This window comes from Apteryx mantelli, chromosome 5 (genome assembly GCF_036417845.1).
Source record: "Apteryx mantelli isolate bAptMan1 chromosome 5, bAptMan1.hap1, whole genome shotgun sequence".
Taxonomy (NCBI): Eukaryota; Metazoa; Chordata; class Aves; order Apterygiformes; family Apterygidae; genus Apteryx; species Apteryx mantelli.
Genome location: NC_089982.1, coordinates 3,201,429 through 3,215,852, shown reverse-complemented (window position 1 = coordinate 3,215,852; position 14,424 = coordinate 3,201,429). Strand labels below are relative to the sequence as shown.

At 43.3% G+C, this 14,424-nt stretch overlaps 1 protein-coding gene across 1 annotated transcript in view; it reads left to right on the top strand.

Annotated features, from left to right (window-relative positions):
* The window catches only part of TECRL (trans-2,3-enoyl-CoA reductase like), a 60,495-nt gene that overhangs the window by 25,497 nt on the left and 20,574 nt on the right, over positions 1 to 14,424 (top strand). Inside the window, exons 3-4 of the mRNA XM_013939746.2 lie at positions 7,629 to 7,673; positions 9,013 to 9,116. Of these exons, the coding sequence (XP_013795200.1) occupies positions 7,629 to 7,673; positions 9,013 to 9,116 (149 nt within the window). The remainder of the gene's footprint in view (positions 1 to 7,628; positions 7,674 to 9,012; positions 9,117 to 14,424) is intronic.

Sequence of the window (14,424 nt, the reverse complement as noted above, 5' to 3'; positions counted from 1 at the left end):
GAGGCACCGCTAGAGCCTCGGTCCCCAGCGGGGCGCCTGCGGTACGCGCGGGGTGAACGGTTCGTCCTCTGTCACAGAGCTGGGGCAGGAAGAGCCGTCCGGCAACCGCGCTGCAGTGCCTCTGAGGCACTGATGCCTCCTCTCAGCCTCGCTGCGGCGGGGGCATGGGGGAATTCAGCTGGCCCAAATAAACTTTTCCCAACAGGACACAGCAAAACGACAGCGTTTCTGACTCGCGTGCTAGTGTCTGACCTGCCACCAAAGCTGGGCAGCTCTGGGCTGCCTTTTCCTTGCGGCTCAAGGAGAAGCTGCAGTTTAGCGCTCTTATTAGTGGGGAATAATTTTCAGTGTGGTGAACTAACAAGTGAATTTATCAGAATTTAATTTGCATTAAGGAAGAAATAACACCCGTTCAAATGCGCTCAGTTAATTGTTGACAGCACTGGTGTGGCCGTTTGATTAAAAAAAAAAAAAAGTGCTGCTATTAGTGGTTAGTGAGGGAATGCATCCTGATTAGATTAGAGGCTGCAGAGAGCGTTATCCCCTAGACAGTCAAATATTGAAAGAAAATTATACTTCATTAGCATATTTTATTAGCTAATTGACTAAGGAATGCTTTTAAGGAAATGTGGCTAGAGCCCGGGAAAAAAAGGGGGGGAGGGGGTAGAAAAGTGCTCTGTTCCTCAACAAGTTCAGGTATTCATCGCAGACAGTTGTTTTCGGTGAAAATGCAATGAGGTGAATTTGTGCTAAGCTTGCTCCAAGGTGAGACCCTTGGCCAAGGAACAGCAGATTAATTGCTGCCAGGAATCAATATGGGGCTATCGTTTGCTGGATCGTGGGCAATAAAAGTAGAGTTCTGACACTCTGTTGAAGGAAAATAGCTGCAGGTATGGTATCTTATGTAGTGCTCTTTGCTATAGAGACGTGTTAGATGTGCTTTGAAACCCTTTCTGGATCAGGCCCTTGAAGGAGGAATACGCCTTGTAAAGGAGGTGCTGAGCTGCTCAGCTGTGCGGAGGGGATGGCAGCTCTGAGCATGAGCAAATGTCGGAGACACACAACTTTATGCATAAAAAACGGGTGCTTGCAGATTTTAAGCATCGAAAAATCAATGGGAGTGATCAGATGGACAGCTAACGGGAAGCGTGTGGCCAGGCACCTTGTTGGGTTGGGACTTACTTGCTTAGCAGCCTGTGGGAAACGCATGCATGTCTGTCTGCCCCTGGGCCAGATCTGGCCATAAGCTGTCCTTAAGCCTGCTTGTCTCAGCGAATGTCCGGAGGCATCAAATTAGCCTGCCCACGGCTTGCTCTCCCTGCGCAAGCAGCGTGTTTGTAGCTAGCTGCATTTATATGCAATAAAAACTAGAAGGAAGAAGTGAATGTTTATGACCAAAATGCTCCGTTTTCAAATTCCACATGTCATTAAGAAAGTGGTTATTTGTGTCCCCATAGCAACTAGAGGCCAAGGTGCCTCCGTAAATACACATAGCTAGATATCTGCCTTGGAAAGCTCACAAATGAAATGGATAAGAGGAAATAGAAGCTGAGAAAGAAAAGAGATTTATCTCTGGGTACAGAGCCATTTAAAACATTTACTTTAGTACCCTACTGAGATATTACTTAACAGGACACTCTGGATCTGCTCTTTCCACTGACTTCCCATATAAACATGGATGTAGTTCGAGATGCTGGTCTTTAAATATTCTGATAGAGCCAAAGGTCCTTCCACAATGAAAAATGCAGCCTCGCTCAAAGATTGCCGATCAGAAGGCGGATCCAGTGAATGCCTCCCCGGGACCAGCCCTGCACCCCAAAGCCGTAGCGGTGGCTGGAAGCAGTGCACAGGTGCCAGCCGGGCGCCGGGGAGCCCGCTGGGCTCACAGAGCTGCACTGCATCCGCAGCGGGGCCGGCTGCAACTGCTCTCTCCCAGCCCTGAAGGAAAGACCCAGAAAAGCCTTCTGAGTGGGACCAGATGAAGGGACGCTGGGATCTTTGTGCCGCGGTTTTCCGAGTGGGCTGGTCCTTCAGATGGCAGTACCCGGGGGCTGCCATTTATTACAGTGCAGGCAAGCACGGGAGTAACTTCAGATACTTTGGCTCTCGTGCCCCAGCTTAGCTTTACTGTGGTTTCTTGGGTGTGCTCTGCTTACTGCTGTCATGCTCAGGAAGCACTGAAGTGCAGTGTTAGCCCAGTAAATCCCACAGCATTTTTTTTTTCCCAAATGAAAGCAGTAGCTTCAAGTCATTTCAGCATGCTGCTCTCCTGCTGTCAGCTCAGCGAAGCAGGGATATGCAAACTCAGTCCAGCAAAGGATGCCACTGTCAGCATGGTGATATCTCTATCTGCTCCTGGTTTCTCAAAAGTGTTCCTGAGAACACATCTGCTAACACCAAGAAAAGCAACATTTATGACCGTTGCTGTTTAAGGTCACGGACACGGAATAACGGTATTTGTTCTGCATGTACTTGTCAAGGAAAGACCTTGGCAAGTTAGTTTTCAGATAATCTATGTGTCAAAGTAATGTCTGTCTCTCTATATATAATAAACCAGGAAACACCTTCCCTACACACACAATCAGGTGAATCTTTCTTAGCTACCTCTTTTTATTGCTGCATATCAAGTATCAAATCTGTAATCTGGTTTAAGGTGGCAGAATGTAGTTCAGCCAGGCTCAGTTCACATAAGCAAGTGCTGTTACATTTCCCAGCTAATGTGTAGCTTTTTGTGATCATATAAGGGATGTTGGTGCCACAATGTTACCCAGAATTTCCTATATTTCTGCAGATTTTAACAACATGCTGCTGATGATTAATTATAGTAATTTTGTTGTTCATATCATCCTATTAATATCACAGCAGGTATTGCTTGTAATTATTAAGCCTATTTGTTATTAGAGATGCATGAGTGGTGAAATACAATGAGAAGCAAACAATTTAACTGATAATAAAATTAGCTGTTCATGGAAAGTCAATCAGCTAATTATCTCCGAACACTGTCCGTCAGCTCCATTTTGCATTTCTTAGACTCCTCATTCCCTGGAGGAATAGTTTTTGCAGGGCCGCATCCTGAGGAACACACCTAATTTCCCCGCAGAAGAGGTCTTCGTTATGTTTTACCTTTGTTCTCATACCAGTTAGCTCAGCTTCATAAATACTTTGTAACAAATGGGCATTTGATCATATAATTTGCTACAAAACAGGCAGTGCCCTAAAGAACTTTCATAAAAGGATCTTTATGAAACACAATAAAAATTAGAGGGACCCCTTCAATTCCATAATTATTGGAAAATACCTAGTACTTAGATTTCTTATCTGTTAAATTTTCAAAACCTCCTGTGGTATTTAAGCTGTGGAGCATGCATTAAGGTCAATTTGAATCATGTGGATAAAAAGTACCCTTGGGAGCTTTTAAAACTGCATATGGGCTTTTAAAACTGTCCTTAGTTCCTGTGATTGTCAGCTGATTCACTTACTGAGATTTTAGTGTAAATGCAGAGAAATAACAAACTGTGTGAGCAACAGGACCAATAGTGCTTGGTTTTCTGTGCGTTTCAAGGGTGCAGGTCAGGGTGGATTTGCTGACGTCTCATCGGTAGCACATCATGCTACAGCTTTTCTCTCAGTGGATGCAGTAAGTGTTTTTTTTTTTTTTTTGCTCACTCTACTCACCTGCCTATGTTTACAAACCAGTAAGAACTTCATGTATTAGAGACCTCTCTCCCTCTGTCAAATTTGACCAACTCATCCTAAACTTAGAAGCAGAGGACCATGTAACGTATCTGTCAGCTGAAAACAAAGACTAAAGACTATATAACAGGATATGCTGGATGCAGATGACCATCTTTGCGTAGCAGTATTGGCAACTGGGCACAGAGCTGAGACTGTCATTTTAGAAGTGTTTGGATGTTTTTTTAATACCACTACCTCTCCTTTTCACACCCAGTATTATCAGGTGGTTTCGTTAGTTGGATATGGTCAAATTAAAGGCGGCTGTCGTTTTTTTATACATCCTTCTCTCTCTAACATGTCAGCTTGCTTATGTTATAATTTTTGTTCTAAATACTGGCAGGTACAACAAATAACTTGTCTAATCCAAAATGACATATTTCTCCTCATTTTTTTAAAATAGAATATTAAAAATAAACATTGCATCACTTTCCAAGAAAATATCATCTTGTGTTGAAAATTCATATGCTTTAAGGTTATAGCATTAAAATATTTTCACTATTTTTCTATAATGAATGGCCTTTTCTGTTTTGGACTGAAATATTTCACAAAGCTGTAACAATTTCCTGGCTGAGAAGATGCAATAAGGTAAAAGGCTTAAGACTCATCATGAATTGCTTGCACTTCCAGAATTAGGGGACCTTGTGCACGTAGGAGAATGAAGATGGTGACACTTAAAATGGAGGCATTTGTGAGTGCGCCTTTCAGCTGAGGGATGGGGAAAGCTCTCAGGTGCATATGTGCATGCAGTTGGGGTTGATGGATTTAAAGACATGGAAGCGAACATTCTGTATCCTCAAGTGACAGATAAGTCAAAAGGAAGGAAATAATCAAATAGGAGATGGAAAACCAGGAAGCCATTTTGATAGCTATTTAAACAGGCTGCTGAGAAAGAAACCAAAGCTGTTCTACACGAATGCTAGAAATCTAAGAAATATGATGGAGGAGCCACAACATCTGTCTCTAAATGAAGACACTGCTGTATTAGGCATTATCAGAAACTTGGCCACTGTTGAAGTGTGAAACGCGTATACAAAACCATGACCCTCTGCATAAGGGATCTAAACAACTCACAAGGGACTATCTAGAAAAATATGATCTACCGACCACCATGCAGAGCTCATGGCTGAGCTCTGATGCACTTTCATAATACTAGTAAATAAATAATAAGTATAGATACTTGCCTGAGGACCAGGGACGAACAGTGGTGCAGTACCTTGCCCAAGGTCACCTCAGATGAGCAGCGGCAAAGGCGCAGATTTCCATCTCTCTAAATCTTTGAGTACATTCGAAAATAACGGTGTACTGAGGCTAAAGCACTGAAAACGTGGGATGACGTGCCTAAACGCACGGCCTCTGGTTGCCCTTGTGAAGATTATGAGCCATACCTAAAAGCACACTGCCACAGGATCAGGTAAATTGGCTTTTATTGAAACATACTATCATATGGGGGGTGGGGGGGAAGATTCCAATTTAATGCAAGTACATTGCATTTTAGGCTCCCAAATAACTATTGATATCTGCTGTCCTGGAGCAAATCACATCTTCTGTGACAAGTCAGACAGCTGCTCTTTCTCTATTTTCTTTTTGTTATCTTTAATAGCCATGCATTGTTGTGGTGCCTTGAAAAAATATTTGTGACTTGATGGATGGGTCCCCTCCCCTCCTGCTATAAGCCCTGGTTCAGGGGTTCATCCAGGGCCTGGTCTTGCCTACAGAACTCACCCTGGCCCTGAGTGCTTTTGCAATGAGAGTGTGCTGGGTCCCACTTGGATACGTTAGTGGCAGCTAGGGTGGGGAGCAAGCTTTCGTGATGATCATGGAACAATTTAGGTTGGAAGCAACCTCTGGAGTTCGTGTGGTCCAGGCTCCTGCTCTGAGCAGGGCCAACTTTAAAGTTATACAAGATTATTCGGGGTCTTCTCCAGTTGAGTTATGACTGTCTCCAAGAATGATGATCCTACAGCTTCTCTAGGCAACCTGTTCTCATTGTGAAGAATTTTTTCCATTTGTTTAAGGTATGGGAATGCAGGTATCTTAAATACAGGAATACTAACAATTGTAACGCAGGTCTAGAGAAAACCATGGCTGTATTCAATCAATTTGACCCAGATTTGGAATTTAAAAGACAACGCAAATCTCTTTCAGGCAGTCTGCTGTCTTAAGGCCTGTCAAAGGAAATAAAGACAGATGCTATAGAAATGGCTGCGGGGCTGCGGGGGGTGAGGCTGTAGCTGCTTCTTCACTTCTCTCTGTCAGGCTTTGCTGTCCCCAAAGCTCAGTCAACACTGGGGGCTGTGTAAAGTCTCCCCAGTCTGCTCCCGTGCCAAGTCTGCCAGGTCAGCCCAAACAACCTCCAGCAGCAATTTGGGGGTGGGGTGGAGGGGTGGTTAAGCTAAGCTACATGTCTTTCCAATGCAAAGGACGGGTGCTTACCTTGTCCATCTTGCCAGCACAGCTGTAGGGGCGCAGCCCCCTGCGTAGGGGCACAACAAACAGCTGGACGAGTTAATGGCTTGAGCGGCCATGGCCATTTCTGCAGGGCTGCTCCGGCACCTGCGGTGACACGGAGAGCCCCAGGAGCAGCTAGGGAGCTGCCCCTCTTCGGACACACTGATGGGTCTCCATCCCCCATCAGGAAGGGACACCTAGCAGCAACTGCCAGCTGCTGTCCAGTATTTAGAAACAACCTTTACACTAGACCACATAAAAGGCTACTTCTAGGAAACATCCTTAAGTTGGTGGGTACCAGAGAAATCAGATGTACCCTCATGCAGTATTAGCTAGCCGAAGCCTCTGCTCTTTGTGTTGCTGTTGGTCTGTCTTGTGGGATTATTGACAGAGCATCCCCGATTAAGGACTAGTGTTAGCTGTGTGTCCCTAGTCAGGCTTTATATTCCTAAATGGGAGCTGTACCTTTGCAGCTTTCCTGACAGGCTGCCAGTTGACTGTTTGCAGTCTAAATTATTTTTCTATATATTTGTTAGGAAGTATTGGCCAGAGCAGCATTTGAAGAGGGAGTTCCAACCTCTTCAAGTATTTGGGTGCAAAGAGCTATTGGGACATATCCAGATATAGACACATTTTCTGGATGAATATTTTTTCACTAACCTTACAGAGAATCATTGCAGTGACCTCAGGGAAAATCCAAATCGGGGAAATTTGTTTGGGTGCAAGAAGGCGGGTGCATTCTCAGAATTCAAGCTGAAGTGATTCTGTACTGTAATTCACAGGGGAAAAAAAATGCTGTCCTTGGCAGCACTGCTTTTGTTCCTCCTTCCAATGGAAAACTGGGTTTTCCAGACAGGGAAAATGAGCACAAAAACAGTATTTTAATGATAAACATGAAAAGATTTGACCAATCAACCAAGAGCTGAAAATGAGAAGGCTTTTGTTTTATAGGAGGAGAAATGCATCCATCTTCTCTTCCCTGTAAATTTCACTGAAAAAGGAGGAGTTTGTTCTTGTTCCTTGATGGAAAAAAACAAACCCTTCGGCCCGGACTGTAGAAAAAGCATCTCGGGGCAGGGGGACTGACCACGTTTAACATGGAGTTTTCGCAAATACAGAAATAAACAGGGTCCTCTCTTTATGTATTCCCTAGTGGCAATTATCCCATGAAAGCTGGGCATTTGCACAGCACACTGCATTTTTCATGTGCTGATGGAGCAGTCGGCATTGAGATTGGCCCATTCAACACTCGAGAATGGGGAAAAGGGATTTCTGCTCCAACTGTACATACTGTGTGTTCCTCCTAGTTCTCTTGTGTTCGTCCTGTGTGGCTGAGGCCCACAGAAAGGATTTTTCACCTCACATTTGTAGCTATCAGCTAAGAAAAAAGATAAATTTAGATCCTCCACCATGAAATTAACTGTAATTCTTTATGAACTGAACAGGTCCCCAGTGGTACCCTTCCCGTGTTGGCCTGCAACTGGAACGCAGTAAGTATTCATGTGCACATCAAACAGCCACCTAACATATTACTAGCCTTGTGTTAAGGTTTCCTAATGATATTACTCTCTATGTATGTGTTATTGGGTGAACTATTAGCACTTTTTCATTAATTGATATCCATGATCAACTTACTAGCATCCCCATCAATAAAGGAATCTGATGATTTTCATATCCACTGCTTATAAAAATGTTTCAGCATACAGCATCTGATCAAATAACAAAGACAGGGCAGTTTTTTAATGTAAAACCAGTTGTGGAAAAACCCAAGCACTGCAGTGTCAGTTGTAATCCTTGTTCAGAAAGGCTCGTCAGAAGACACAAGTGGCTGCAGGCAACAGCCTCTTTTTTGTGCCAGTTCATCAGCTCTTGGCAGACATGGAAATGGGAGATGGAGCTACCAGGGACCCTGTGGCATTTGGTCTATGGACAAACAGCTTTGTAGAGCCCTAGAAAATGAGGACTCAGCACTTGGTGCAGTTTAGCACCCTCGCTGACGTAAGCAGCGAACAGACGTATATCAAAAGGGAGACACACTATGTGAAGTGGAAAAGAGAAAGAAGTGTTATGGCCATGGCAATACCCCATGCCAGTGGCTGTCAAGGTTTCCTAATACCCAGCTCCCTGCCCGTCTGCAAAAAGAGAACTAGACGCTGGTATTTTATGCTCTTCCTTGTACACTTTGGGTTCAACAGAACTGGAAGCAGGTGGCTCAGAATACTGCAGAAAGGGCTCTGCAACGCTCAGGCACACATGACCTGCCTAGGTCAGACAGCTGACTTCAAAATCTTGGGCTGTGAGCCTTTGCCCAGGAAAAGGTTGCCTTCATCACGGTGGTGCCACCTATCGTAAAATAGCCTGGGAATGAAAATGCTCAGGCAAAAACTAGCAGAAGATGCCAATGACGGAGACACTGCGTAACAACTGCTTTCCCATTAGTCTTGCACAACAGAAGCGCTCTATGAAATTGTCTGTGTCTTGCATGCCATGTCTCGAATGGTCTAGATTAACAGAGACAGCATCACAACCATTGCTGTGTGTTGCTGCCCAGAGTCATGGCATCCTAATGCTTTTGTTAAAGTGAGGAGAGAATAACTCTCGTGCAAATGCTCTAAGCCACAAACCTGGAGCATAAGAGGCAAGTTACCTAAATGAATCAGAGTGCAAGTTGTCTCTTTTACATTTAAGGCACAGCCACTAGAGTGCAATGCAAATTGAAAAAAATGCTTTAACTCCTTGACCATTAATTGTGCAGCCTACACTTTAGCTGAGTCACTGAAAGGATGTGTGTTGCTCATGCCACTTCCTTTTGCCTCTTTATCATTACAGATGGGCCCTATTTGAAGGATTCCATTAGCATTCAAAGCCTTGCAGTTTCTTCCATCATCACACTGTATTTTACAGACCTGGGGCAGCAGGTCAGTTGGACCACAGTAAGTACATCCTTGTAACAATCAACACAATACATCTTAATGTACAATATGTTTTAGGATCAAATTACTTTGACTTCCTCGGCCTGTCCTTCCCCATGTCAAATGGTGTAATTACTTTATCAGCAGTCAAAACAGAATTAAATTGATAGTGAGCCAAGTTATCAATGTGCTAACTCAGACATCCAATTAAAGATTAGAAGGTGGACATAACAATATTGCCTGAGGGAAAAAAATCAATTTTTAAAAACAATTTTAGCTTATCTTGGGTTTATATGCCTATGCAGGATCCGTAGCCAAACACATTCATTTACTGCATTGCTCTTCAGCTTTTAAAGTGGAAGGATATTAAAAAGAAAAAATGAATTTCTGGTAATCCTTTTACTAAAACAGGAAAATTATTAGATGGGAACGTCTGACTCCTTTCTTCACCCACAGACAGGGCCAAGGATGCCCAGCCAGGCTCAGGAGTCACAAAACTTTTTAATCTCTCTGTCAAACCTCTTTTGTCAAACAAAAACATCTGCTGTGAGCGGTAACACCTGTATCATGCTGTGGGTAGAATCATAGTCTGCTTTGCCTTTGGACTGCAGTTATTTCCTATAAGCACCTGTTGGAAGGTCGGGGTGGCAGGGGAGAGGCAACATGTTCCACATGAACCAGGCTGGGGGGAAGCCGAACCTTGAGGGCTCCTCTGTGCTGGATGCTATAGACTCAATTCTTTCACAGTCCAAAGACAAAAGACACTAGAAAAGCTTGAGAGGACAGTGAAGGAGTGGGATGTACAGCGAGCTTTCCTACAGCGCACATTGGTGTTAGAGCTCAGAGTAGCCTCGCTACTGGACTGACCTAGCATGTTTTTGTGCGCTGTGCTAGCCGGGATAACAAGCTACAATTGTAAGGGGCAACACAGCCCGCATATGTACATTAGGCAATGGGATTCCTGATTTCTGCAGTGAGAAACATGAGTAAGAACCACACAGCTTGGAAAGCCATAAAAGCCATGATATGATTATTCATAGCAATTAAAAGAAATGGTCAGTTGGTTACAATTCTTTTAATGAAGCAACTGAATAATTTTTAACTGTTGTCATGGCTGTGGGCCAAATTAATAGACTCTTAGAGCAGGCAGCTCACAGATCCCATCCTGTTCACCTGGGGTGACCACATGGCCCACTGACAGGCCGCTGAGTGCCAGCTCTTTAAGCAGTTTGCAGGTGATACACCGGTTCCTTTCAGCAGTGGGTGTACAACAGTTTCTGCCAACCTCCTCTGCAAACCTTGTATTTCCCAGCAGAGAGGGCAAAGCACTGAATAACTTTTCTCTAGTCCAGCCCTCCAAAATCTAGACAGCCCAAACCTACTCCAGACTTCCTGTATAGCCCAAGCACGGGGCTGGTGCACAAGAAAGGAGCATCTTATTGCCCTTTCCGGTATTGTGCTTCTAAGCAAGGAAGAAACCTCTGTGCTCAGAGGATAGGGACAGGGTGCTTTGTAGATCCTTACTTCCTCCATTGCTGAAGGGGTAATAGAGCAGGGTATGATCTGATCTTCACACTGTCCCAGCGGGGTAGCAGTCACTAAGGCTTAGTAAGCACTCCTACAAGTCTCTTAAAGAATGGACATGCTATTCTACAGCTCCTTATCAATTAACCAGTGCGTTTGAGGTGGATGTTACAGCTAGAAGCTGTCCTGACCTTGGGATATTACAGCTTCTGGACCAGCACTATAAGGCGACCTACCCACCTGTCCAGCTCCAGGTCACATGCATTTCTCACTCTCCACGTAGCCCCTAGCAGCACAAACTCTGGGGAGTTTTAGCCCTATGAATAAAAACACAACCTGTATCTAGCCTTCCCAGTTCTAACACAGGGCCTAAACCCCCAGGTGGCGTCAGGCAGTTTACTTCAGTAGAGTTAGGCCAGTTCGCATTGCGAGACCTACCTGTTTCAGCAGAGATCTGTCAGGTTACTAAGGCTGAGGTTTTGCTGCATGGGGCCATACTGATTAATGCTAGTCGGTGTCCTGTTTCCCCCCAACCCATCCCATGACCTCTCCAGCATTTTAACGTCATCCCCTGTAGACCTACAAATGGGGAATTTCCTCGCGGAGCAGAAAGCGTGAGTAATGCTGCCTCACGTTTGCTACAACTAAGTAATCTGCAAGATCCTTATTTATTCTTTCCTTTCGTGGTGGTTTATGTAGCCTGAGACAGTAACATAACTAAAGCTTAATATCCCATTATAAATAGTACAGTTATGACTAGGCATTGATACTGCAGGTGGTGGCATTTTTTTATGATTTAATCTGTGCAGAAAGTTGGCTTCATGAGTTTCTGAATATTCATCTTATCCCATTCTGTTCCATATCCTAAATTATCTCAGTTCTCAGTGAGAGAAATCTTTTTCTTAGCCACATCATTTAGTTTGAATACTCAGAGATTTTATAGCTAGTCTATAGCAATAGAGAAAAAGTGCATGGAAAATTGTATTTTAACAATAGCAATTAAAAATGTATTTTTACACAGGATGTACAGTTTTACTGCTATTTTTACTTTGCTTAGAGTTCCTGTTCAAACCCCCTTGCTGTTCTATAATATTTACGCACACAGTGAAAGACACTTCTGATTTAAAGGATTGACATTTAAATAAACAAGGCGCAGGATAAAAATATTCTTATCTCTTGTCAGCAAAATGATAGCTGAAGTATAAAGGGCCAGATTCAGAATGCCACATTCAGGTCTGTAGTCCAAAAATAGACACAGAAGCCCATGGAGATTTGTTGGTGCTCCAAAGGACGATGCAGTGAGCATGGATCTGGCTGGGGGAAAAGCTAAGCACAGAGGTGGATCCGAACTCCTAGCATCCTGGGGCTTTTCATCTGAGTTGGGATCTCACGTGAGATGCTCACTTGAGGAGCAAGAAGACTAAGTCTTCTCCTGGGGATTTATACTAAAGGCAGCTTATGGGGTTTTTTTTAAATGTAGGAGGAGAAGGTGGTACCCACCTCAGGGGGAGCAGTACCCTCTCCAGACATGTTGTAAAAGAAAAGATCAAAACTGTTGTCTGTTCCCAAAGCAACAGTTTGGGTCCCTAACTCTAGGAGCACATTTTGAGTTACGGAATCTCAGCTTCCCTTTTGGAGCATGCCCAGTCTCTGATTTACAGTCCTTGCCAGATGGTGACTGGTGACTCAAGAGTTTGTTGTCTCCTACTGTCTACTCTGCCTCTCCATTGGAAGTTGCTGCTTCAGAGGAAGGATATTTCCTTTGCAGCCTCTGCCTTTTTAAAACATGGTTGCACGGTGACCAAAATCTGTTTGGTGTGTTGTGGTGTGACAGGCCAGACATCTGCTGGGGCTCAGACTGCACCACAGCTCCAAAATCAGCTCACCAGGTTTTCACTAGTTCTAGAGGTTGGGTTGCTCCAAAGGAGGACAAAAAGGGGTGAAGAATTTGCAGGTGTCCTCTACTGGAGCTATTAGAAGTCAATCACTTTTGACAACAAGGCCTTTTCCTGGGATGACATAGGTGCAAGCCCAAATGCAGTTGGTTCTTACAGAAGAATTCAGGCCCACATGGCTCATCTCCAGAAGGTATTTTAGGGTGAAAAACAGTTTCTTCCCATCATGGCTTCTGTTAGATCCCTCTCTGTTCTGCCTTCTTTTTTATAAAACAAATATTAGCCGAAACACATAATTTAATTCTGTGCAAGCTTTATCAATTCCTTTACCCTACCTGGCAGGGGTTACTTTAGGTTTGCTGACTGATGCCGCAGAGATACTAATGGGAGCTGAATTTACAGATCTTTCTGTCTCCTGCAAAAATTGTACCCCCAGGGGGTTTGATATTCCCACTGCTGGATGATGAGTTTTTATTTAATCTCTGTCCAATTTTGGGTCTAAGCTTGTTTGACAGAGACCCCTTCTTATACACTGCAATGTAACATGCAACTTTTTGAAATGTGGTTGGCATTTTACTCCTAAGAATACACACTATGGCTGTTGTCAAAAGGAAAAAGAAAGCCATTCTTCCTGTTCAGATTCAGACTTCTGTCAAAGCTTTCCTCATCTGAGCAGTGATTGCACTTCCTGATTTATCAGCTTCTGTCGTCTAGTTGCCACCAGGGCAAGCTACCAGAAGGATCAAAATAGAACTGAGAAAATAGCATAAAAGTGTGAAAAATATATTTTACCCCCAAGTCTCTGAATTTCATAAGAAGGATTAACCCTGAAACACACTACTTTAGTAAATATTTTTTGTAACTGTAACTTAAAATTAGGGATTACTTAAATACTTTGACTTCTGGGAGCCTTAAAATACTGAGGCTGGCAGCAGAGCTGCTTCATTTGCTTAGATTATAGTTACTTTGGCTGTAAATTCTTTTTGCGTTCTTACACTCCCCACACACACATGCACACACACTCACTCTGTGACTGAGTCCACACAGCTCTGATACAAACAATAAATAATCACAGAGAAAACCTTTGATCTGAGCTACCACTTCAACAGACTTCTGCGAGTGTGTATCGGAGAGCTAGCTGAAAAATTGAACTGTTTTTAATAGGTTTGAAATTATATTTTACATCATTTTCCTGGAATAATCTCAATTTTTTCAATGATTTAAGACTTTGCTCAATTTAGAAATGTAGAGGCTACTACTTCTTTAAATCTTAGAAATCTGAAAATTCATGTTTTCACTAATTGGTCTGTTCCCTTCTGGTTGGCAAGCAATATTATCACCAAGTTAGAGACTGTGGAAAATGCACAAGAAGGCAAGAGATCCATATTTGAAACTTTGCTTTTTCTACTGCTTGTGATTCCGTAAAGCAGATATACACAGTGGGGAAACACGTGTTGTATTGAATAATTAGGTGTGCCTGGTCTCTTGGTGGGAGGAGAGTGCTTGGATCAAAGTGCCTCTCAGGAACAGCTTAGGACACTTTCCTTACTTTGGCAACGGGAGAAGAGATTTTGATAAAGGTTTATAACCTCCTGATGGGATGTAGTAAGAAGCACAGACAATATAATAAATAAACAAAGAACCTAAATAAATAAAATAATAAATAAAAGAAGAAAGACCGGATCTGAGGAATTTGGAGGAAGGGGAGGGCTGGGAGTCCCCTCAAACTCTGTGGTCAGTATGAAGAAGACAGATGTAAGAAAATTTGTTTAGTCATTGCTTAGGAAGGAATTTGAGGTCAAGGTAACAGAGATGGCTGAGGCTCTGTAGGATGCATCGGTGAGGAATGTCAGTAAATATGTTTTTCAGTGGATACATATCAGAGCTTGCATATTTTGTGGCCAATTCAA